Source organism: Temnothorax curvispinosus, unplaced genomic scaffold (assembly GCF_003070985.1).
Source record: "Temnothorax curvispinosus isolate PA1 unplaced genomic scaffold, ASM307098v1 QBEX01000637.1, whole genome shotgun sequence".
NCBI lineage: Eukaryota > Metazoa > Arthropoda > Insecta > Hymenoptera > Formicidae > Temnothorax > Temnothorax curvispinosus.
This window is the reverse complement of record NW_020210417.1, coordinates 36,426-63,178: the sequence shown is the minus strand read 5'-3', so window position 1 is coordinate 63,178 and position 26,753 is coordinate 36,426. Positions and strand designations below refer to the sequence as shown.

Here is a 26,753-nt window from a genome sequence, read left to right as displayed (position 1 = left end):
AGAAAAAAAATATTCCTCAGTCGATATTCGAGATCGACGTATACTCTCTTTCTCAATCATCTATATTTCACGCGAAAGAAAAAGGAAAGATTTTCTAGGAAGTATGGGAATACAAATCACGTGTTGCCTTTCGTAAAGAATTCAATTGTAGGGAAGGATCCACTGCTCCGAACTCGATACGCGAATTTAGTTTAGATCGTTGTAGAACCGAGACGGCGGTAGGGAATAAACGTACATTATTCGACTCTATAGCATTCGAGACAGCAACGATACTCATAAATATTTCAATAATCAGTGCCATTTATTAAGCAATAAGGGTATCCGACTGTGAATAACAGCGCGTACGTATAATTAATATGGTTCTACGGATTTATCGCAATTACTGTTTACAGAGAGTCTCCAAGTAACAAGAACGACGGACTTAACGAAATATATTACGCACCTATAATGTATAACACTGCCAGAACGACAAATGCATGGTGTGTCGCCAAGCGAGACAGTTTAAAATATATATATACGTATATATAATATATTTGATATATAATATTATATACCAAATATAATATATATTAAATATTATACATTAATATATATAATATAACATTATATTAAATATAATATTATCTGTTATATATATAATGTTATATATTCCAGGTTCTTTTCTAAACCCTCCATTTAGGATAATTCGTGGCGAAATAAATGAAACGGATTTAAATGTTACTCTCGTGAGCGGATAAACTAGTTCGCTTGGCGATCGCTATTAGTTAAGGAGAAAATATCAGAGAATTGAAACGTTTTTTGAGACATTTAAAGGAACGATTATGATACATGCAATGCCATTGCAAAGTGACAGCAAATGCTTCCATTGGCACAGTAGGCCATGCAGATAACTTATCTAAGATAAGAAAAACTAATGATAGGTAATATATACAAATATAAATATATATATATAAATATGTATATTAATACCTATTTGCCGTTCGATAGACGTCAGTCTGCAGTTATTTGGACAGTGTAATTTAAATACTGCCAGACCAATCAAGTTGTTAGCATTTACTTTTTGCTACGAAGGAGACCCACTGTTTGTTTCACGCACAATCCGACGTTTCGCAATTTTTACGACTTAACAGCCGCAATAACTTTTTTTTTATTTTATTTTTTATTTCAGACCCGCGAATGGTTCACGAATGCGTACGTGAGAGTTTAGCATCAAAGGCTTAACTCAGGATGAAAATAAAAGTAGAAAAACATATGGATGCGCACGTTACTGCACAGCGACGAGACTATTTAATTTAGACTTTTACATAGTTACCAAGCCAAAAAATAATTAATATTTAAAAAGGGAAGGAAGAGGTAAGAAACGTATATTTGTAACCGCGGAAAAGAAAACCTAAGAAACGCGTGGCTCGCACTCTTTAGGGCGCATTTTTTTACAATGATTTTTGTAATTTTTTAACCGCCGTGTTGCTAGACGCATACACGCGCACACGAGACACACACGCACACACATACACATGCGTGCACGCACTATCTCTCATCATTCGGTGCGGCGAAAGAGTGCGGGGTGTGGTACGGATACGTACGCAGCCGTTTCTTCGATACCTCGATAGTTTCCTGATATTTTTGAAAAGGAAATACGAGAAACGAGTAAAAAAAAAAGAAAGAAAGAAATTTCATATGCGTCCCGAATTTTCGCCGGGGCTCCGTTCGCCCGTCCGTCATCCGGGACGACGACGTGCGGAGCGACGAGTTCGCAGGCGCGCCTATATACTGGTGTGAATGCTGACGATTAATACGTATGTAAGATAATAACGAGGATGTTTCGTATGTGCAAGCTATAAATCACGATATAATATTACGACTAATTAATTCGTGTCTTTGTATAACGTAGAGGATTTAAGTGCATGGCAAAGGAAGCCGCGTGATACGCGACTCGCGCTGGGACTCTTCGTTTCCCTTCGCGCGCGGATGTATCGAAATTGGCCACGATTTATTTCTATAATCCCGAAGAAGTGCGCTTGTGCACAAGCGTTATGTTTAGTCACATGTGACTAAACATAAAATAGTCTCGCGCTCGCGAGAAGGGTCACGGGAAGGATCATCGGCCGCGGTCGCGTGTCAGGGACTTTCCTCGCGCGTATACCCTTCTTCATATCGCTCGCGTCTTGTTTATCGCAGAATTCTATGAGAAGAGACTAGGAAGAGAGATCGCGATTGTCGCCCGTACGCGATTGCTTTCATATCGTGAATCAATATGTGTAAGTATGTTTTCTTATATTATTTTTATAATGTACGAATAAAGATCTTCTGTGTTAAATTTTTACGCTAAGACTTGAATGCAACGCAATCAACGCTGCCGCAAAGTGGGATTTATCTTTACGATTGTGATGTATGTGCGCGATTCTCGTTGGAAGAATAAATACAAATCCGCGCGCGCGCGCGGGGAGGATATTAAAATTAACGTCCGCGTACGTCAATCTTTGTTCGTACGCTTAAATCAAAATTCGCATTCGCTGACGGACCACGCTGGGGTCTTATTTATTGTTTCAGGCGAGATCCGCACAAAGTAACGATGCCGCGGCTGGCGGAGGAGTAACGTATAGGGTACGGTATTTGAGAGTGTCGATGGATCCGAACCAAGAGTTTGCGATGCGTCACAAAACGGACGGAATCGTTCCGTTTGTGATCTGCGGTAAACAAGCACAAGTCCATATCACGCTTCTAATCCATATCATCGCTCTGTCGTTGCGTATCCCCTAAAGCGCTGCAACTTGCGTTTACTGTGAAAATGATGGTAATGTGTATAAATAGGCATGTACGATATTTATAAGATAGAGACAACGCGAGGGGGAACTCTCCGCGAGGAGAATGGGATGAAACTTCACAAATAGCCATACGCTCGCTTGCGGCGACTCTCTTTTCTGGCCTGTGTGAGAATGGATCGAAAGTATTTTATAATCGCGTATATGAAAGAGGAGGGGTACGGCAAACTGTGACTTTCGGCCGCTTTCTGAGGTGGAAAATCGGGCTAACGCGGGCACGACGTGAAAAAGTTCCATTACAGAGGAAAAAAAAAGAAACTATCTCGCATCGCTTATACGAACATGTTGTATACATAGCTATATACATATACACGCATTTATGTTGTCTCGTTTCGAATTACGCTTCAGACCGTCTGCAATTTAATTCTCTGATTCGAAGAAAAGGAGAGATAAGTCTCTGCATGAAGATGGATATTTCAAAGCGTCACTCGAAATGAAATAGCGTAATTGTACATTATATACACATAATATACACTTAAAAGTATACCAACGGGAATTTTCAGATTATTTTTATTCGCTGTGAAAAAGAAAACTCTTATATTATACATCAGAAAGTATATTTGCGTTGGCGTACTCGCGAGATGGCGAGGCCGGAACATCTTTCGTACGAACGCGTTTCTCCGTTGGTTAACGAAACCATCGATATTTATCTTCTAAGTTTCTCGCTAAGTGACATATCTCGAGGGGGAAGAAACGGAAGAACCAAAATCCGTGAAAATATCGGCATATCGGACCGAGCCCACGCTTCGGGATGGATTTATCTCGAGACCATGTAATGGTACGGCTCGTCGGATAATAAATGGTAAAACAAATTATATTGAATTAATATACATATACAGATATCTCGCTGAGACTAGTATACTGACAAAGAAACACGTGTAAAGTTAAGAGTTAATAAAACCATTTTAGGGTACTGCGTGACTCGTCTTTGCGCTCATTCTTCGAGAGTGAGTCGTGATTAGGGACGTCATCTCCGAACTTCCCACAGCTACATCAGTTAAGCAGTTAGTCACGCGACGAAAATTAATCTTGCTGATTAATCACGTATCTTCGATTAATAGCCTTCGATCAGGTTTAAATCTCCTTTTGGGTAATTCTCGACATTTCCTTTTTTTTTATGTATATATAATTATTATCACGTACGATATATACGATTGTTGCGTAAAAAAGATTAAATTGAGTTAGAAATTGCAACAAATTTAAATTTATAATACATTTTACATTTGAAGTCATGGAATTTAAATTCAGCGCTTGAAAAATAACTCCTTTATAGCTTTCGTAAAAATTGAGCCAGTTTAAGAGGAAGCCAAGCGTGTAAGCGACTCGGTATCTTGCAGATTAGATTGCAAAGAAGCGCATTAAATGTGATGTAACTCGAAAACTCGAATTCCCATGGTTATATAAGATTTTCAAGACCGCGGCACGATACGATTCTCTATTCGTCCCACGCGTCCACGGTATTCCGCGTTGACATGCAAAGTAGTTTACGTCGCTGACTTGCATCATGCGAGGAAATAAGTACACCTCTCACATTGATTGTTTTAGGCAAGGTTGTGTCTCACAACAGAAGAACGATAAGAGAGCTTAAGACAGCTTTATGAATTTTTTCGGCATGCAGTATTAAGTAAGCTGATATATATCTTGTTTGTTCAGAGGTGAATAGTAAGTAGAATGTATTATCGTTCCGTTTATTTTCTTATCTTTCGAGCACAAGTCGCGTCCTAAATTTATATATATATATATATATATATATTTCTCAAATATCAAAAAAATTGGAACCATTGTAAGTGCATTTCTGACAAAAACACCTTTTAATTGATGCGATCGTCGCCTTCATTTTATTACATGTTTTCCATTGCATGTCTATGTGAAAGATCTAAAATTGGAGTCTCGTGACGATCTCTCATGCCGGAAGGAAATCGTCGCAATTCACTGCGTTTCAAGGATTGATCGAGTCGAAAAGATAAAATGCTGCCGTGTCGAGCGTCGTCGAGATATCTTGGTGCACGTCTGCGAGCAAGCAATAGAAAATCTAACAAAATTAATTTACATACGAAGAAGGACATCTCTCGAGCAGCCGAGTTAAGCGTATTGATATTCAACTACAGAATCCACTGGGAATTAATTTTTATTGAAGGTGGGAGCTCTCTTTATTTACGCAATAAAGACGAAATGATGACGCTTGTAGAACGTTTCGTGACGTAACGTTGCCGGAAAGACGTTATCCGTGAGTGATAAAGGAAGTCGTGTGTGCCTCTCGAGCGATTAGATTGCTCATCGTTTGTAAACGCGAAGGAAGTAAATGTAAGTAAACATCGCTTCTTCGCGGAGACGATAGTGATCTAATCTTGTTGTTACAACTCCATTAGCTTAAACATATCTTCTTTGCAACAGCATTAAATATAAATACAAGCGGCAAGAATTGCCGTTACACTTGTTCTCGTGTCGAATCAGATTCCGCGATAAAAATTAGAGAAAAGATACATTTCTTCGAAGAAACTGTTATTACGAAGACCGCATATACATATTTTATTAAATTATCGTTAGGCACGAATTTTTTACCTGAAAGTGACAAAATCAGAGTAAAGGTTTATCCTATTTGTGTCGAGTAAAATTAAAGGTAAAATTAATGTAGTAATTTTAATGTAATTTTTAACTTTCGCAAAACTGAGAGCCGCGTGCAAATATGTTTCATTTTCAGATCAAAACTTTTTAACATTTAAACATTTATTTTTATGAATTTAAAATCAATTTATTGTTAGATAGCTGCACTAATTATAAATACAAATCATAAAGTCATTTATAAAATACGAATCGTAAAGTTATCTAGCCTTCTTATAAATATAAATATATTCACAAAATGACATAAAATTACAGCGGCAACTAACTATTTTAAATAAAGATCTTAAAATGGCACAAAGTTACATCAGCAGAGCTGCGATTGTGTAAAGTCAATTACCAGTACAATGTCATAACCGACGTTAACTTGGAAGTTTCGTATGCATGTGACGGAATGAAGAATTCCGCTCTCTATTTTAAAGTATCCAAAGTATTCTAAAATATTTAAGGTTTTCTCGGAGATTTTCAAACTTCATCCAAGAAATCGAATTACGCCCAGGAAAACAACAGAGATCTCTCGTATACCAACGTATTCAAAAGAGATTTATTTATTATTTGATGGCGAAATGAATCTTGCGAAAAAAACACGGTATGAATAAGACATTAGACATCCCAGTTATTATTTATCGATCATCGATCCGTCGGCGTCGCATGCGCCGCTGCATGCACGTGTGCACGCGTGGCGGGCGCGCACGTGTAAATATTTACCGGCGCATGCGCGGCTGTCGCTCGCGCGCGGTCACGTGACCGCGCGCGATATAAAGCGGTGCCGATGCGCCGGCCGGTATTACCGCCGTAGGAGTCGTACGCGTAAGCCTGTCGGTCGCTTTCCCGATCGCGGAAGGAAAAAAGGAAAGACGAGACAGAGACTCGGCGGCCGCCACGGGGAAAGTATCGGGCCGCTCGGAAAGAAACGCGCTCAGCTGTGAGCCTCGGCCGGGAACTCTTCTCGCGCACTCTGAATTTAAAATCTCGCGAAACCCCCGAGACGGGTTTCGCGAAATCTCAAAATCGCCGAGGCCGCGAACCGCGCCGGCCCTTCGTCCCTCGTCGCGAGAACGTCGCGGGATTCTGACGCGATCGTCGAGACGATCCCGTCGACGTCGCTTCCCAGACGCGCCGACGACCGCGGAACGCGAGTGCTCGTACGTCCGATCGACGCGAGTCGACGCCCGAGCGGACAAGACGAGCGGGTGCAAATTCTACTCGGACCTCAGTTTCGCGGATCTCAACTCCCCGTGAATCCCCGGGCCGAACTGGACGCGAGGATGAGCTCGAAGGACGAGTGGGACTACTTCCGAAATGGTAAGGACAAAAAAAAATAGAAATATTTCAGGCATAGATTTTATAATTTTTTTTTCTTAGCTGGTCGAAACATTTTTTAGAGACTATGAATGTTTGCAGAATTTTTCTAGTATTTCCTTTTAAAAATCATAGATTTTATAATCTTTCTAATTTGAATATTTTGGAGACTACGAATATTTGCAGAATTTTTCTGGTATTTTTTTTTTTTAATTACGCTGTATTTATACATTTAATTGTTAAATACTCACCTTATGTTCGTCAAAAAACTTGAAATTATTAAATTTATCTATCACCGCGTTGCTGAAGGTGGCTCAAAACGTTTACAACTTATAATTTGTATTTAATGTCACACAGAGCGTTAATTCACGCACAACTAACCGCGTTTGACCTTTCAAAGCCTACTTTCCCTTATTATTGCTCGTTAATGTTTTAAGCGCTCCCCCCGAAGCTACGCGTAAACTTGAGTCGCGCGTGTCCGGAATGACTCGCGCAAATTACACGCGAATTTGGATCGCAAATGAATACCACGCTTGAGCAGGACGGATGTGTAAAAGTAGAAATTGCGAGGAAAACGGATAGAAGGGTCTCGGTGAAAATTGTAACTCTCAAGATAATTAATACCCGCGATTGTGTAATTGCGTGTAATTGTAAAATCGATGATTTTCCTGTAAATCGCGCGCGGGCCGTCTTCCTCGTACGTACATTACTTCTCTGATAAGCGCGCATCGATATTATTGATTGGCCACTTAGTCAATCGTCGTGCATTCAATATACATATCTAACCGGGGTATTTCTGTGCTTAACGTTACAATCAGTGCTGGCTGGCAGCCGCAAGCCTGGTATCTCGTTTCCAGATTAACCAACGGCGAACGAAACGCGTTCGCGATAATTCCTATCGCGGCAGTTAATTGAATCCCATTGCGAAAGAGGCACGAAGCGCGATTTCATTGTAAAACGGAATATTTTTTTTCCTAGGAAGTAGTCACTACCTGAAAAAAAAAGCAACGGTAGAAAGTGCGTTTCGAACAAAAATATGAGGATGATTGATTGAAGTTTCTTTAGGACATTCCGGTTAAATTACGCAAAAATGTTCTCCTTTCCTTCGCGACGGTCAAATTACTCCGATTTTCTTCTTTCTCTTCCTCCGTCAACGCATCCAACGCTAAAAAGTTGGACAATGGACCCGTCGACTTTTTCATTTCGTTGCAAGGCCGCATGCTTTTCTCAAACTTTATGAAATATAAGAGACAATGGAGAAGACGGACAGCACGTGTAAATCACTTTCCTTAAAAAGGAAAGGAGAAAGACGTGTTTTTCCTTTTCAAATTGGAATCTAAAAAAAAACTCCGCTTCTGGAATAACGGCTTGTTTTTCTTTAGCGGAATTATCGATCCCGCAACCTTAATTCTTCAAATAATAATATCTCATTAAAAATCTTTCGCTGCGAAACGCTTTCACGCAACAACTCTCGAAGATATCTCGACTGGTTTTCCACAAATGCTCTTTAGCTCCAATGATTTTTATTAACTATCGATTTAATCCAACAATATATATATTTTAGAGATCCTTAAGCCGTTCGTTTGTCAGTATTAATTAACGCGTCTCCGTAGCGTCAAAATGCGGCCACATGTTAGACATCGGTCGTCAGCATGCGAACCTCGGAACACAGATCGAAATTCGTGGAAGGGAAAGCCCTGTCGCTCAACTCATTTCGTTTCTCCTCCCCCGTCCCCTGTCCCCGTTCGCTCGATTTTCGTCTCGGTTTCCGGATGGCACCGCAGGCTCACTGACCCGGGGCCATTGTCTTCCCGCTCGAATGCAGGGCGAACGGGCCGTGCCAAGCGACCACAGGGCCGGGGGGGGGGAGGGGAAAGGGGATGCCTTCTTTCCTCGCAGACCTCGTGGAACGCGGGGCACGACTCCGCGGGGTAAATGAAAATCAATAGTTTTCTTCCGTAGTGCCGTTAGGCCGATGCACCTGTGTTCCCTGCGCGGGGAAGTGTATACAGGCGCGCCTAACACGCGCGCGGGCCACACGGACGGGCACGCACACGAAAGGCCGGAGGGGGTCGCAGACCCAGTTTCACTTTGTTCCGCCGCACGGGGTTGCCGTGCATGCCTCCGAAACCGCCCTTAATCTCGAGTCAATTTGTCAGCGCTATCTTTCGACCGATTTGTATGCGCGCCGAGCGAGAATCGGGGGAATTCGACGTATATACGAATCCTCGGGGATCGGCCCGTTGCCAAAACGAGGGGGGAGGGCGAAATCTCGCAGAGAGGGATGATTGAGTCGTTTAAACGCGCGCTCGCGCGACCGCGACTCGCGAGAGGCTCCGCTCGCTTGAAATTGATCGATGCGATTCGGCCGTCATCAATTATTTCGGAAGAATCCGCCGTTCCCACGACACCGCTCGCGTAATTGCGGTCTGCCGTCCCGCCGCGGCCGAGAGCGGGATTGTTTTTCAAGCGGATTTATCTTGGCTCGCGACTGGTAGATCGTAGAATTTCGAATCGGCCCGGGGCCGATTGCCAGTACGCGTCTTGCGCGTAGAATAATACACTCTTGACTCCTCTAATTCTATTCTAGATATCTTCAGAACGCCACGCCACGGCGTTTGAAAATGAAATTACGCCCCGTGCAAATTAATTCGGATTTTGGGGTAATCGAGGTCGGCGTTCCGGGGCACGGAATCCCGCGATCGCGAACGGCGAGCCCCTTACTTGCGTATTCCACCCTGCCTAACGAGTACCGGAACGTCGGTCCTGATCGTGCTTGTAAGTGAATGAAGAAGACAGATATTCTATCTTTGTTAATTAGCATATATATGAGATAATTGCAAGCGATGTAATAGCGTATGATCTAACAAGCGACTGGCCGAAGTGGATTGCGCAAGCTGTGACAATTCGGAGTTACAAATTGACACGTTAAAGCGCATCGTAATCAAGTCGGAACCGAGGTTTTTTTTTTTTTTAATCAAACCGAGTCCTTTTTAAAGCAAATAGAGAGGACCAAGACGTTGAAAGATTAATGAAAACTTTATACAAAAGGGTTTTCGATTCGTGCATTATATACTTGTACGCCACTCGCTATCGCGATGCTCCCTATCGATTTAGGTTGTCGTCGGTTGAGGCGAATGCGATTTCAATCGAGTTCCATCCGGGATAAAAATAGAAAGTGATCTCATTGTTACATCAAAATTAAAAAAAAAAAAAGAGATTATATTTTCCTTTGGGGTAACGCCAAGTCTCAAAACATCTACGAGCGCGGTCTGGAATTTTTATAGCGAGCTCTCCGACAGCCATCTTGCGAGGATTTTATTTAATTTACGGTCCCACGTCCATTTACCGCCTCTCGCGTTTTGTGTTCCGCGGGCGCGAAGAGGATAATATTTCATGACCGTGCGCGTGCAACGTAAATCGCGCGTGAGAATATCGGCGGAGAAAGAAAGTTCACACACATAAAAAATCGGAGAGAATCGCGGGAGAAATCCTCTCCCGCGAACGGTCGCGCGGTCACCGTCTTCGTTCGCGACGATTTACCTGCAAATTGCTCGCCGACTGACGCAGACTGCCATTCTAGGCTGCCATTCGCGCTTATAATGCACGCGTGCAGGTGAAGCCTACGTACGACGACTTATTTGCACATCGCATTCGTTAATACGAACGGCGTGGTTATCTCTTCTCTTTTCCCTAACGATTAAGTATGTATGTCGTATATTATAAAATTAATATTTGCTCACGCGAATAGCAATAGTCGCTGTTCAAAAGGAAAATCGACTCCGTTTAGCCTTTTGATCCGCGACTCGTGAATATTGAATAGGAATTTTCTTTTTTTGCTATCTAACATATAATGCTATACGCGCATTAGGGATATAAATAAAACGTAATGAGAAGAGAGATTTCACAACAGAAATATCTAAGTATCTAAATATCGTGACGCAGAATGACACGTGGCAGAACGCGACGAGGCACTGTCATTTAATGACCATTTTTTATACGTAACGTAATAACGGGCTCTCCGATAATGCAGACGGCTAATGGACTCAGGATTACTACATTGATAATACATAGGTGGAAAAACGCACATGTGTTTGTGCGAAAGGTGTGTTAAGTTTCTTTGGTTGGTACAAAAGAATTGCAATATCGAAAGAGAGAAAGAGAAAGAGAGAGAAATATTTGCCAAGTGCCATGCATTCACGATTTTCCGCATTCGGCCTTATGATATTTCCTGTGATTCGTTGAATCATCGTGTTGCAAGGTTGAACGAACCTTCAAACGAGCGTCGTTCTTATTATCTACACTGCGACAAGGATCCTAATCGTCACGTCGACTGACGATAGTATAAGCCATGTCGGTAGCCTCAATCTCTCAGCGGCAATAATATTTTGATGTCACTGTAATTTTCCGTCATTTACATTGATAATTAACTATTATGGTTAAGCTCGAGTAAGCCTGTTATGACGAATAAAGAAATCTTTCGTAATCTTGACCCCGATAATGGGAATCTCTTATGTTAATCGTATAAAATACAAAGCAAACTTGACGTTACATAAGAGTGCTTAAGCAGCAAGCGAACTGATCAAAGTCGAATATTCACGAGAATAATAAATTAAGTAGGCAAAAGTATAATCTTCAGGTAACTCGAGTGGATATTTAGATATTGAGACTATCTAGCTGATACATATATTGCTAGCATATAAATGGTGAAAGATAATTGTCTAATTATCTTTGATTTTTATCTCTCCTTCATTCAAAGTTCTCGCGGTGTTTGCAATTCGCTGATAACTTTCATTTTGATCAGTTATGTGGCAAGCGTTGCGAGCTCGCGTACCGTTATCGCGACGTTTTTCGGCTCGAGCCGGATAAACGACTGCTTTTGTTACTACCGCGGAGCTATCCTTCAATGGGAATTCACGTGACACGCCGATCTCAATGCCGCGAGCGGACTTCTTACGCTCTTACGCTCAGCGAATGACTAATTCGTTTCACTCTGTGCGGCTCCGCGCTTTCAATTTTATGGACGATTGTGCGAACATCGTATAAATATGAAATGCAGCCGTGAGGCTTTGCGTTCAGGGTCACTCTGATATTTCGCTCACATATTTCATATTATATGACAATAATTTTTAATAATTAACAATTTTTAAATATTATCTTTTCTGTGGATTCCGGATTTTATACCGTCTAGATTTCTCAGAGTTAATCTTTTCCATTTTCTTTCAAATATAAACATAAATATACTCTGTGTGTATGATCTTATATTGTATAATACGTAACATGATGAAGCAAATCGCAGCAATTAATTTAATTCCGCGAATTTAATTATGTTCTGAGCGATGGCGATCGATTGACCGCAACTTGTCAGGTGAGATTCGCACGAACGCTTACATTACATAGTGATCTCATAATTAAACGCAAGATTCAAGCGTTGCAAGTCTCGCGCTTAATCAATCGATCAGCTTGTTTAATTTAGGTATTAATTTTTCTTAGCTCTCCCAATCTGTCGCATGCGACGCGTTCGACATCTAATTATAAAAAGCAAACAACATTGAGATCACGTGCCCCGATAAAGAAAGATTAATGCGTCGGCACGTGACGCACGTCTACAGATAAGGAGCATGCGAAATTATTAAGGATAATGCGCTTGATCAGCTTTCGCGTGTCGTCGAAATTGGCGCGCGACATGACATCCGCGCGGACATCATTTTTTAATTAACATTTTCGTTAGTTTATTTGCATTTATAATAAATTACATACAAGTTCCCGACGTGGCCTTCATGGATTATCTCCAACGTCGTTTATCGCGTCGTTAATAAGTCATAATAAGTGAATGTTATTACTTCTGCAAACGTTATTCGCGTTTTTTGTGTCCGTATGTACTAAGTGGGAAAGAAACAAACTTTATGGTTGAAGGAGTGGTCCACGTAGACCGGAATTTCGATAAGTGCGAACTTGAATCTATTATCGGCACGTGACGTGCATCGTGATAAAGAGTTTGTTTCGCGCTCGGAGTTTGGCATGCGAACTCTCTCAATTTGCTTGAGCTCGAGCTCGTATCACCGCGCGCGGTACTATCTTTGTTGTCACGGTACACGTGCCATTCTTATCGCAAAATTATATTCATAGATTGATTGTAAACCGAAGAAATCTCGGATGATCGCTCGTTTGCTTCATTTCCGCTGATTCTTGTCACCGCGACAAATTTGTCGAAATTCATTGTTCTCGGTATACTGATCCTTATCTGTCTTCGCTTCAACGTAACTGGAATTTATCCTCTTTTTTTCTTTTAATTTGCATGTGTATGTGTTGCAGGACCCAGCACGTGGGTGACGAAGTTCCCCATGGCAGCCGGCTCCAGACAGAGCCCGGTGAACATCGAGACCAAGCGGGCGGAGTCCGATCACGAGGCTCTGAGCAGCAAACCCCTGCGTTGGAAATATCCCTCCACCGCATCCCGGAAGCTGATCAATCCCGGTTACTGCTGGCAGGTGGACACCGATGCCGAGGGCACATGTGAGTGACGCACTTTGCGATACGGAATCTCGTATTATTTTTCTTTTCTCGTTTCAGACACCCCCTTTCCCCTTCTCCTCTCTGCGAGAGTAAAAATTTGTACGACGAGTTATCGTGGCACGAACAACGAAAACGTCGCTCAGAGCTATAGAATAGATTGTATTTAACGACGATCGATGACGATCTCGAGTTGATTCACGCTTTGCATAAACACGTGAGCGAAAAACTTTTTTCTAAGCAGGAAGGGGAAATCCGAGGCTGCATGGAAAAAAGGATTAGCTACTAACGAATTTAGTTGCAAAATAGGGACAGCTGGAGTAAAAGGTTTTGCTACTACTGTTGAATTATAGCTCTCGCTGCAAAAAAAAATATTAGGTGTCCCTAAAAATGCTACAGTAGTTAATCTTTTTTTCCGTGCCATTGCGGTCGAAACTTTGAATTGCAGATCGTCGCGGTTGCAAAGTGCGGCGCAAGTTGCGAAATCCCGGCGCTGTACAATACGCCGCGCTCGTCCGTCCAGCGATGGAGTGATCCGGGGTATAATTTTAGACGATTCAGTTCAGCGATACTCGGCCTCGCATTCCGTCTTAAACGTACTAAAACATGTAAACATTTAAACGTGTAAACATGTTAACGTTGGCAGCGGTGCCGAACGCGATTAGAGCCGCGTTAAATCCGCGGCTTCTTGCAGCGGGTTGTATAAAGGCGTTCGCCGCACGAATGAGTTACATAATGCTTTTTATTAATTTCGTGCATCATGCACACCTTACGTAAGGAACAAACGCGATGCGATTTGTATTGTCACGGTGTTATGTATTTCCGAGATTATATATACATGCCCCGAGGGGGCTGGCGAGCGAATTCTCGCGCCGAAGCACCCGATCGCGCATACTCGTGTGTATCGTTACGAAGGTTTCACTGTCGACTTCGTGCCACACTTAGGGCTTTTACCTTCGTACCGAGTGCTCGGGGCGTATTCGAAATGAGGACGACCGTGCCGTGGCGTATTATGTGTATTCATATGTGGCACGAAGCGGGGCAGAGCGCTCGGTACGGCGATATGTGACACAAAACAATAGATAGAATGTCGCGATAATAAAGTCGCGGCGTCACTTCTCAGGCACTCGTCACGATAAGCGGCCTCTTTCGAAATTCAACATACGGAAATTGCCAATATTGTGCAAAATTGCATATTTGCTGGGGAAACAAATACGAGAACACACAAACGATCGATAAGTAAAATAAAGCAGGCCTTCCTGAAGCAACGTAGTTTTTTTTATTGAATTTTATAAAGGTCTGGAAATAACTTTCGGAGCGCACAAACATCTTGTGAAAATTTCCATCGCGCCTGCCGTACATAATAAATAATTTTAGAGTCTCTTGTACAGGAAAATTCCGTGAAAACGCAAGACTTGGCGCGCCAAATTTTCCCCAACAATTTATCACGGTTAAAGTGGAGGCGAAACACAAAATAATAAAATACGTCACGACGCAAATGCGTCGCATGCAGTGCAAATGCGACGATTCTCTCTCGTTATAGTTCCCGTCCGCGCGGTTTGGCCAATCAAGCGTATCCTGTAATAAAAGCGGCCTGCCACGGGCCCGGCCGTTACGTCCGTTCGTGACGCCTCGTGGAAGCGTGCTCCGAGAATTTCTACGTTTACGTGGACCTAATTTAGACGTTTACCCATTCATTTGCATATCTTATCGCAGTAGTGTTGCCGTGCATCTGCTCATCTAATCTCTATTATATCTCGATTTGTCGACAGTTTTGAGCGGCGGACCGCTGATGGACGACGTCTACAAGCTGGAGCAGTACCACTGTCACTGGGGATGCAGCGATTCCAGAGGATCCGAACACACGGTCGACGGGCAGGCCTTTGCCGGAGAGGTACGGAATATAATTAGTAACAGAATATAATGAATATAATAAATTCTTTTTAAAACGTTAACGTAATCGCCCTTAAACGTCGCGCCCTCGGATTCGCTCGCTCCGCTAACTATATTTTAACTCAACGGTTTGAGTACGACGAGCGAGTGCAATTATTCTACTTGATAGCCAAAGTAGCTCGTTAACAATCTAGTCACACATTGAGAGTATGATTCACTCCGTTTGCCGACCATCCGCGAGGAGGAGCGACGTCGACCTTGTCCAAGAACCGCGCCATGTGCGATTTATTAGCGCGATCGTTTTACCGAAGACAAACCGAGGCTTTAGTCCTAGTTATTAGTCGTCCGCAAACATGACGCGCGAGAGAGAGATGGCTTTTCTGCGGATAAAAATAGAAAACTTTATGGAGTATGCGAAACGCGGCATAGAGAGACGCTAATTGCGAACAAACATTAATAATATAATTATGCAGACGTTTCATTTATCTCGTAAATAATGCGCTATTATCGTCGCATATATCCACATTGATAGAATAGTGTGACGTGTCAAAGGTCTTTTTATGCTCTAGCAGCTGCGCGTCCGTCCGCAAAGCCGCGTGTATCGGTTTGCGAATAAGGAAAGAAAGAAACTACAAACGCGCGCGTGGAGTGGAAACGATAATGGACATTATCGTCGAAACCGCCACTCGCGTGCGCGAATAATAGCCGACTCGCGTAACGAGATGTATGCGTCCACACACGCGCGCATTGTGGACACCGAAGGAATTTTCGAAGGCGAAAACAATTCGCGAACAAAACGCCCGCTCGCGAACTGCGAAAAGAATGCCGATAATTAACCGCGGGAGAAAATTGCGTATTTCCTGGGCACATTTTCTGACGCGATTCCGGGACGGATGCGCTCATCGTGGGGAATTTTTTCGGTGCTCTTGCTGGCTTATTTTGTAAGCGTAAAATAAATTTGTTTGCTCGACTCGCGATTAAATCGCTTTCGATTATGCAATCGTCTACGCAGCACTGAGTCTCTAATCTATCAAAAAGGTGACTTCAGCTTGATCCTGCCGGCGCCGATCGAGAAAATATCGATGACTCTTCTTCGATGCGATGGAAAAATTTCTTCGTCTTACGATGTATGTAATAATAATCGTCGAGCAGCAAAACACGTTTGAGATTACGCGACGATTTGGTATACTATTCTAGAATGTGAATTCAGACGCGAAACTCTATTCCCCGGACAGATCGCGATTTCTCTTGGAAACAGGCGCGCCGCTTAACCGGCGACTTTCCGGCCGAAACTCGATGATAATTAAACGACCTGAGTCTGAAGCGCATTAGCGAGTCAATTGGCGATCGCAATGACTTCGCGGCGTTCGAACGCCGCGCACGTCCGTCTCTTCCATCGGACGCGCTTTTTCCGGGAAGCCCCGCGACGCAACGTTCGCTTCATCGCAAGACTCTAACACGGCGAATGTATGCACGATATCCCCCCGTAGCGATCTCGTATCTGGGAAACCGGGTCGATCGGATGCACGGATATCCGCGGAATTTTAGAGAGAGAGAGAGAGAGAGAGAGAGAGAGAGAGAGAGCGTCCAGTTGCTGCACTGATTACATAATATCTCTCTAACGACTACTCGTCAAACGCAATTATCATTTATCGACGATGCTGACGAAGTTTCTTTGAGATCCAGTAACGTGAATCACGGCCAAGAAGAATATCCTAAATGGTTAATGGTTTATAATCAAAACGGGACAAAAGTATTGAAGATCATCGGACTTTCTCGACGGTAGAAATGCAGAAATTGATATTTCTCAATTGGCCATTTGCAAGGATTAAGTACTCGTTAACTGCCAGTCGACCTGCCGTTCCGCTCCACCCTGATTGTCCGCTATTAGACTTAATGCTCGACGATTTAGATTCATTGGACGACAACGTTTGGTTTCAGCTACATCTTGTGCACTGGAACACAAGCAAGTACAAGACCTTCGCCGAAGCCGCGAAAGCTTCTGACGGTCTGGCCGTTCTGGGGGTCTTCCTTAAGGTTCGTAACGTTATAAATGTTTTTATCAGATCAACGTGCGTGTTGCAATTAATTGTTGAATATTAAAATAATTTATACAATTAGAATAAGTCCGATTAGAACTGCATTTATTTTTTTTGCACTACACAGAAAAAAAAGTATGAAATCAAAACTTATACTCAAATTAAACTATTCGTCGTTTCGTACATATGAAACAATTCTTTTTATAAGAATTTCAGTTTTTTGTTTCAATTTTTTTTCTTGCTCGAACCATATACCTATAAAATGACTTTGTTCAAGCAAGTTTCCTTCGTTTAACGCAATCAATGTAATCTCATTTCAAGATTTCCACGTTGAAACTAAAGATATTTTCAAGTCAAAAATATTCTTTTTTCCTGTGTATATTGAAAATGTAAAAGCTACGTATTTTTCACTTTCTTCGTCTTTATCAAAAGCGATATATATCTTGCATCTATGAATACTCAATATATATTGGTTCGTCAAATGTTTATACAAGCGTGTCGTCAGCCCGCGGAAGCCACACCTCTTCCACTCGGGGATTCTAATTCGCTTATTTTCGCCGTAGTATATGCATCTATCTATCTATAGTCAAGTTAGGTATTTTACATAAGACGTAAGCTGCAGACAAGCAGAATCCCCGTGGAGGTGCGGAGGTGTCACCGCCACGATCGTCGCCGAATGGTCGATTATGTAAACGGCGAGAGACGTTGACATAATTACGCCGTGTCGCCGTATCGGACTCGAAAACGAGACACGCAAACACGCGTTCTCGTTCGGCGGGGCGCGTTCGTCGTTCGCATTCGTTTTCGTATAGCGAGAAGAATAACCACGATCGCGTGCAACGGCAATTATCCTCTTCCGCTTTGCACGGCGCTTTGTGTCTAATATTTAGGTTGCAGCTGCGCGGTATCTCATGGAGAACGCGACGATCGCAATTGCAAAATTCTATTCGAGCAAATGATACACTTCTCGTCGGCGCGGCGCGGCGCGGCGGGAGAAATTACATTGTTACGGAGATCGGACGCGATAAATCTCGCGGAACAGGAAAATACTCGCGAAGCGAGCTTTCCTCGCGCCCGCCGGTGCATCAACGTGATTATCTCTTACGTAAACGTCGCGCACAGCTTTAGGACACGTCAAAGTCGCGTTAGAGCGCGCGAACATATCGAAGGAAATTTATGCGCCACGTGCGACACGGCGACAAAATGCGGCAGACAATTCTAAAAATGACATTGCGTAATCAACGGCTCAATGTCGAGCGTTTTTTATCGCGTCTATTTGTTCCTCGTGTCGCTGTTTCGCCGATCATTACGGTCGCTGTTCAACGATATTCGACAGGGGAGCTAATTAAATTCGCGATAAATTCCTGAGCCTTTTATCAACTCACACTCAGTGTCGCGAATTTTTTTTTTAAATGAAATTACAGATATTAAATTTCAGGAACGCACATAAATCTGGGATATGCGGTATCTTTTTATTGATCGGAGGATTTAATTGAGAATATAGCTTGTTAGCTTGAGAGAAAGCGGCTTAATTATGTCTCGGCCTCGTAAAATCGCGTGTCATTATAATCGGAAAGGAAGGAAAGCAAACGATTTGCTTGCAGGTCGGCAAAACCCACGAAGAAATGGACAAAATCGCCCGACTGCTACCGTACGTCTCGCACAAGTACGAGGTCGTGGAAATTACGGAACCTATTGACCCCGGTAAACTTCTTCCCGGTAAGTTACAATCGACCCGATCGAATATAATCGCCCGGGTAATTTGGTGATTGTCTCTTTGATCAAACATTCCGTCTATTCATCGATGCATAGTGTCCGTGATCCATTCTTGTTGTTCCTCCTGTAATATTCATATTCAATTGTAGCTTAAATCTGTTTGCGCAAGCTGATCGAAACGTAATGTAACTTTGTAATAGTTTTGACCTATGTAAATTAATTAATTCGAACGAGAAACAGCTGATGAGACCGAAAATAAGACAAGTAAAATTCCTTTTATCTCATCTATCTTTAATTAATTTATATATACATATAATTTTATATTATGATATAAAATACTTATAATAATATTATAATATAATATAATATAATACACTACTCAACAAAATTAAAAGGCCACTTAAAATCAGCGCTAAAAAAGATTTCAAAGTCACGTATCTTTGCAAAAAAAAATTATGTTTGAGTGATGTTTGAAAAAGCATAAATCTTTAAAGCTTAAATCTTTAGTTTTTAAATGCTTCAAGACACGTTTATCTGCAAAGATTTTCCTACAAACGACGCTAATTTAAAGTGGGCCTTGTAAAATTGAAAAATAAACTTTAACTTTGATGACGTGCTTATTATATTATTATATTATTATATATAATACATATATTTGCAATCCTGGCTCGCAGCCAAGTCAGACCAAACATTAAACGGTGTCAACAAAGTAATAGAACCGTCTGCGAGATGACGGAAGCCATTCGTTAACGTTAACAATCGCCTGGCGCGTGTCTCTGCATTAACGCATCGACTAACGAAATTTCTCCCGCATATACCTTGTGCTCTCGCTTTGCGTCGTGCACGCACAGTGCGCGGCGGACGGGCCGGCACGCAGAGATGCGTGAATCCGTGCATGCGCTGGGCCGACCGAATCATACCACGCCACGAGAACAAATGGGATTTCCAAGGTTCGTACGTTCGTATCGCCTTGGACTAGTTCGTGCGAGAGAATGAGAGAGAGAAAGAGAGAGAGAGAAAAAGAGAGCATGTCTACGCGCTCGAGCGTGGGGCTCCCGCTTTTCAGCAATGCCTCGGAAAAAAATAAGAAACGCCTCGAAACGCGATTATCCTACGGTTATTTTTCAGCAGCCTCCAATTTTCCGAAGCCTTGCATGTCAAACGCGCACGGTCGGGATGGACGCATGTCATAAAATGATTGGCATGATGTGACGATCTGCACGTCGTAGTCAGTAACTGGTTTTTTTTCCATATCCTGACGTAAAAAAGACGAATTTATTTTTGCGCGAGGAGCAGCTGTTTCGCGATGCAAATCCCTATATTAGTTTATGGAAGTTCCTCATTTTACTGTATGACATATTTATATGCGTTTATCTGTACAAATATCACAATTTAATGTCCTCGTAATTTAATCTCGCTTAGTATCCACTCCTTTATTTTTCGCAAGCGAATTATTTGCACGAATATCATATACGTTAACGATAGTGTCCTCACAATTTAATCCTGCTTAGTGCGCACTGATTCTTTATCTTTTGTAACCGATATGCCTAATATAGCGTTGCGCATGTGTGGATATATTTCAGCTATTCCTATGTAGACCTTTATTCAGACGTTCACCTATAGACCCTCGTAGTGTGTCCTCGTTAGCGTTACTTATCGATATTATTTCGGAGAAATGTCGCTCGGGTATCAGCGATAACACCGAAAGATAAGACGAATATGGAGGGTCAGCACTTACACGAAATACACCTCTCCGACAGACAGTACATTAATCAAATCGTGAAATTACATTCACGAGGTAATTTTCTCCATCACTGAACCGCGATTCGTATGACGTGCGGTAGGATGACAGAAAAAGGGAAACAATTCAGACATTAAAAGACATTATCGCGAGAACATCGGTTTCGAGATATGATTGGATCTCCAAATGAAATCCGACGCGACGTAGCTATTTTGACATTAATTCTGCTATATCGCGTTGGACGATAAAATCACAATTACAAACGTGATCGTTTAAAAATATGCGATCAAGTAATATAATACGCGTCACTATAGTCTCATCAATGGCATGTTATTATACTGATTTAAGCAATCGCATTTATGTCTCTTTATCGCTTTTAGTTGTCAGTTTAATAAATTTCCTTTCGCTTTTATTTCCGCGCGAGAAACTACTGCAATTTCTTCCTCTGGTTTAGACGACAACGGATACTGGACGTACTTGGGCTCGCTGACGACGCCGCCGTGCAACGAGAGCGTCACTTGGATCCTCTTCAAAAAGTACATCGAGGTGTCCCATCATCAGCTCAACATCTTCCGCAATCTGCGAAAGTTTCCGCGCGGCGAGGAGTGCCCTTGCCACGAGAACCACGGAGTGGTAAGCGAAAAAAGTATCGCGGAAAGAATTATCGCACCTCCGTTTCCGCGACGCTGCTTCTTTTTATCTCCGGTCAGCTGCCCCCGCATGTTGCGAGTCGCTGGTCCCTTATCTAAACGGTTCCGAGAATTCCCCCGTATCGTTTTCCCTCGATATCCCTTTTCCCTCCCCGGTTTGATAAATGAGTCCCGATTGGCGATCAACGTGACACGGCGAACGCCTCTGCGGCGCGACGCGATTACCATTTTCCAGCCGCGAGAGATGCATATCGTCGCAACGAGTCGGCGTTTTCTCACTTTTTTTTATTCCTTCTCTTTCGCTCGATATACCGCGAACCAGTCACAGGCTATTTTTAGGCGTCCAGGACGCCTTTAGACGTCGACGACCGCGCGGCCACCGCGTCGTCTCGGCGACGAGCTGGAATGTATAATATTTCGGATCGACGGGGGGGAGCAACCCCGCGCGACACGCCCTCGTTTTTATATAATCCCGACCTTTCTTCTTCTTTGACACTCCGCAGGTGATGAACAACTTCCGTCCACCGATGCCGCTGGGAAATCGCGTGTTGCGGGAGTGCGGGAGTTTCTGATCGTCGGCCCCCACCCGGAAAATGACAACAGACGAGAGAGACAGAAAGAGACAGAGGACGGAATGACTTCCGATCCTCTCTGCGCTCTTTGCGAACCGTCGACCCCGAAGCGACGACCGATGTTAGCCGCCGACGCGGACGCACCGCCAGCGTCCAACGTGCCTTCCGATTTAATCAACGAAAAGACTCGCCTTGCGTTTCGCGAGGCGCCAGCCTTGCTTTCTTTGTAGTCGACTCCGTCGAGTTAGCAGAGAGACTTCCGCCGCGAGCAGGAAATTCCTGGAGACGAATCGAGAATAGTTGATAGCTTTAGCTCGCGCCACGGTGAGCTGCGACTTGCGAGCTCGCCGCGTACTCCCTGTTATTTAACGCAGTTACACACTAAGCTAACAATAAGTAGGCCTTACCAATCTAACTGGCACCGTTATCGAAGAATCACTATGTGAATTCATGCATCACGCAAAACCAAAGCGCCGATCTTACAAAAAATCGCATTACTCTGCAAAAATGGTAAATTTCACGTAAGATAACTATACATAGCGCGTCTGATTTTTGCCGAGAAGCTGATTTTTAATACAAGGCACCTCTGACCAGCCGGATATTCCTCGACGGTAGGTACGCTACCTGAACTATTAAAAAAAACTTTGAAAAGAGCGTTGAGAAAAAAAAACCACATTTATTCCTCTGTGGAGGGCGACGACGACAGGTAATTATCGACTTTCAGCACCGTCTCGAATACGATCGATGGACTCGCACATTTAGACATTTGTCTGAATGTATCATGTCCCTGAGATGATCGCGCTTAGTTTATTATTCGTCCAACTCGTCCTTTTTTCAGGCGCGATCGTCTTAAATCGCTTGTCGGCTGAATCTCGAATCTTATCAAATACCTTCGACGGAGGAAGCGTGTTCGGTCAGGGACGCTGCAGTAGTGACTAATATATATATGTATATATACAAGTGTGTGCGTTTCAATTTAATCAAGAGCAATTACGAGTGAAAAGTAGACTAACAACGTTAGAACGTCCGTTCTTCGCGCGCGCGAGGAATACCGCTTTCTCATTAATTAATTAAAAATCGTTGCTTACACGTGTACGCGTGGAATTCCGAGAAGGTCCGTGTCTGTGCGTATATAAGACGCGCGATCTGACGATAAGATGGAACGTAACGATAATTGCGACACGGCGCGATGCTCTTTGTGTATCACGTTATACATAACACGCGGTAGATCGATAGATATTAATAACGAGTCGTGAATTCTTTGCGTGCACACAACGGCTCGTGGTGCATCGCGCAAGGAGGACTCTGTCTCGATCGATCCGTCCGCGAGGCATCGTCGACTCACATCGTCTTTAAGTGGCCGCGGGTCAACGATCTACCTTGGATGCTGTACGTTACGTTACCGCGGCATCTGAAAAGAGAATAGTTGTTAATAGTATCGTATTTAAATCGTGTGTACCACTGTTGACGCACGAGACGGTTGGTAAGACCCCCGGAGGCGCATCGTACGGCTTCATTCAGGCCTCGTGTGCTTAGCGTAGACTACGTGAGTTTGTTCTGTCAAAATATTCCCAACCGAGATTTGTCGCGCCGTGCAACAAGTGTGAGATGCCGGCGTTTTATCGCGGAAGCGACTTTGATGATACGTACGATAGGTAGCTGCGACGTATGTCCGAAGATAAAATAAGCCTGTCATAAATCAAATCAAACAACTGTATGAGATAAGTAGAAAAAATCGGTGAGATTGTGAACCAATCGTGTGTTAAAATCACGAAATTTATAAAAAGTGGAGCCGATCAGTTTTTGCCTTCTGAAAAGCTGATATAAAAATCTTTCTCCTCGGCGTTCCGACTGATTTCCGATAAAACAACGAGACGTGACTTGATTTTTTCAGATAATCTGAATTTATCTTGGCAAAGTTTTTTTTTTTTTTAATGACGTTTTTCTCTAACTTTAATTCTCCAACATAATGCGCGAGGAAAATGATTTTTATGAGAATTAAACTGAATTAATAAAATAATTTGTGGACCGCAACTCTCTCTTGAGCGTCAACAGTCACTTAAAAATAGACGATAGTCGTGGATTTTATTTCATGCCATACACAAATTTTACGTATCGTATACTATAGTTTGCGACGTGCGTCGAATATATTATGCTGGTCGCTTTGGACACCTTATCATACATGTTCTCAGGAATCGTTCCTTCGGTCTTTCTGTAAGCTGTAAGATAACGTCTTCTTTCGTCGCGGCGGTATCTCATCGTTTGATTTTTATTCGTTTGCTATTATATATATTATATACATGTATATTCTAATTTTATTGTTGGTGACGTGAGATATGGTATGTATTTGTATTTCGTAGTCTCGACTGTGATAGAAAGAAAGAAAGAAAAAGAGAGAGAGAGAAAGAGAAAATAAAGTGCCGTTCTATTTGCTTTCGTACGGCAATATCCGGCTCGCTTTCTGTCACTCTTATTGCGATCCTTCGACTCCGAAAATGAGTTCTCGCTCTGGAAAGCCTCGAGCGAGCCTCTATTCCGTTCCGTCGTATAAAAGGGTACAAGGCCAGCGACCGCTAACGCTCGACCGTACCCAACTTTGGTGCTCGTAGTCGGGACCAGTTTCGGAGGACGAGGAGGAAACCCGTGTATGGGAGAAGGCGTGGAAGAGCGACCGAGGTGAGGAGACCTCACCTGTGTGATTCCTTGAAACGCCGTAACGCCCTCGAGCTATACGCGGGATTATATATATTACATCTCGTGCGGCATCAACGAGATGACGAAGTGGCGCAATCGCCGTGCGTACGAGTGATTGTATCAAGGAAAAAAGCAGGATCATTTCTCGATGTAGCACGCTTTACACGCTTGTATAAAGTTCAACAGCTCGAGATTCTCCAGCGTCGGATTGTTTTCGGTCATTTATTTTTTTTTTTTTTTTACGTCTATTCTAATCCAACGTTGTAAATCTCACAATCAGTCTCTTCGTGGGTTTCAACATCGAGATCTCGTCGCGCAGTCGCCTCGCCAACGCTTTTATGAGACATTCCCTCGGAACCGGTCGGTGCATCTGACGATGATGCACGTGCATCGCTGAGACTACCACACTCATAGTAGTCGAACACGCTTAGTTCTGTCGCCGCTCGTTCGTTCGCACTGGCTCCGAATAATATTTTGTCTAAGAGATGAGCATGTACGTTTTGATACGAATGTACACAATTCCTTCTCATGTAACGATATTAAATATTAATTTACCGACTGTTAAGACTTATAATATTCGCCAGGCGATCGCAGGCCAAGTTATTTCGGCTTATAATTAATTACGAAAATATAAAATCGCGAGAGATCCAAATTTATAGCGGAGTTAAGGAATGCACAAGCGGCTAGTATGTCTATACTTTAGCGTTTCAGGATGTCGTTAACAATTTTCTATTCCTTTTGCCGTCTTCGAGTCACGGCTTTAATGTTGCAATAAATTGTCGATACAAAGCTGATAATTGATGTCAATTCTCGGCTGTTAAGAAACACGTTTAGCAGCCTGGTTAATAAAAGCGAACTAGGTGCCGCCCCGCGACAGCGATATACGCGCCTATGCTGTTTCGCTGCAGCCCGGATCTCGTAATAATCTTGAACATGTGGCCGATTACCGGTTTCCATAGACATTGTATGCAATTTTCAATACGTTATAATCAAATCATCTTCGATCTTCGCAATCAACGCACTGCGCAATCGATGAAGATGCGAATGTCGACAATGGTGAGCGCAAACGTTAAAAACACTTTTAAATATATATCGTGAGTTTCGCGGAAAATGTTTTTTTTTTTTAATTACGAGAAAAGTACGGAGACCCAAAGCGGAAATGCTTTCTTAAATTAAAGAAAATTGACACCGGTATCTTTATAGAAGCAAAGGAAATTCTCGCCACGATAGCCGCCGTATATTTTCAACCGTGAGAGTTACTGAGTTTCTTGTGTATCTACAGAAGATCAACGTGGAAACCACGTGGATTCTCAGTAACAATCGCTGGTAACCGACGACCAGTAATCGGTCACTTGCTGTCCAGCGATAACGATCGTCCGCGTAATCAATTTTTCCTTCAAGCCGTACTTTTTTTGTAAAATGCGTGAGGATATTTGCGCTGAATTTTATAATTCGATCTACGCACTTTGAACGACTCGCGTGAATTATTCGCGGAGATCCAATCGCTAAAACGGGATCGAGTGAACTTGCGTCTCGATGAAAGTTTATATTATTTCATAGTTATTTTATTATGCACCGTCAACTCGCCACGTCATACACAAGACCGTCAAACGAACGGACAGTTCATCTGTTCGATATGAAGACCGTCAGCAGTGCAAATGAAATCATCGTCTAATAACGATAATGACCGCGTGCCACTTGCTGTTTGTTCCACGTAACGGATGCATAAGCGCTTAATAATAATAACAAACAATCCGCTGTGAAAGCTAAATCGCGATCTCATGAATCATGCACGTAATGAACTTTTACCGCGACGCGTATCGCTGTCCATGATAAAATATAAACGTCCATAGTCCAAATGAGTCCGTCGTGGAAGATGGGCGAAATACGAGATCATTAATCTGCAGCGACATTTCCTTTCCGGCCGTCACGAAATTGATATTTACAAATTACAATTAGACTTGCATGACAATAATTTATCTTTTTGCGTCAACGATTAATCGGATCGGATCGGGTCTCTCTGTGCGAGAGGGGGAGGGGGGGAGGACGTCGACGAAATTCCATCTGCGGATCTACATCGAGCTGATCCGCGTGACTCATCCCGCTCGTTAATTAGCGCGCGCATACGCACCTGGACATCGCGCATGCGCCGGCCGGCACGTCGATCGGTGAAGACATCAAAATACCGCGCG

The 26,753-nt window shown here is 42.9% G+C and overlaps 1 protein-coding gene across 3 annotated transcripts; it reads left to right on the top strand.

Annotated features, from left to right (window-relative positions):
* The first annotated feature begins 6,219 nt into the window (after window positions 1–6,219).
* LOC112456588 (carbonic anhydrase 2) lies at window positions 6,220–22,413 on the top strand. 3 transcript variants are annotated; one of them, XM_025019243.1, is made up of 8 exons: window positions 6,220–6,746; window positions 13,059–13,259; window positions 15,029–15,150; window positions 17,091–17,186; window positions 18,793–18,907; window positions 19,756–19,854; window positions 21,100–21,278; window positions 21,799–22,413. In XM_025019243.1, the coding sequence occupies exons 1-8, from the start codon at window positions 6,710–6,712 to the stop codon at window positions 21,865–21,867; spliced, it is 918 nt and encodes a 305-aa protein (XP_024875011.1). In that variant the 5' UTR covers window positions 6,220–6,709; the 3' UTR covers window positions 21,868–22,413. The 3 variants fall into 3 exon arrangements, with proteins under 3 accessions (XP_024875011.1, XP_024875028.1, XP_024875020.1); XM_025019252.1 differs by lacking the exon at window positions 6,220–6,746 and adding an exon at window positions 9,427–9,521; XM_025019260.1 differs by lacking the exon at window positions 19,756–19,854 and having other exon boundaries at window positions 6,221–6,746.
* The last annotated feature ends 4,340 nt before the right edge of the window (window positions 22,414–26,753 follow it).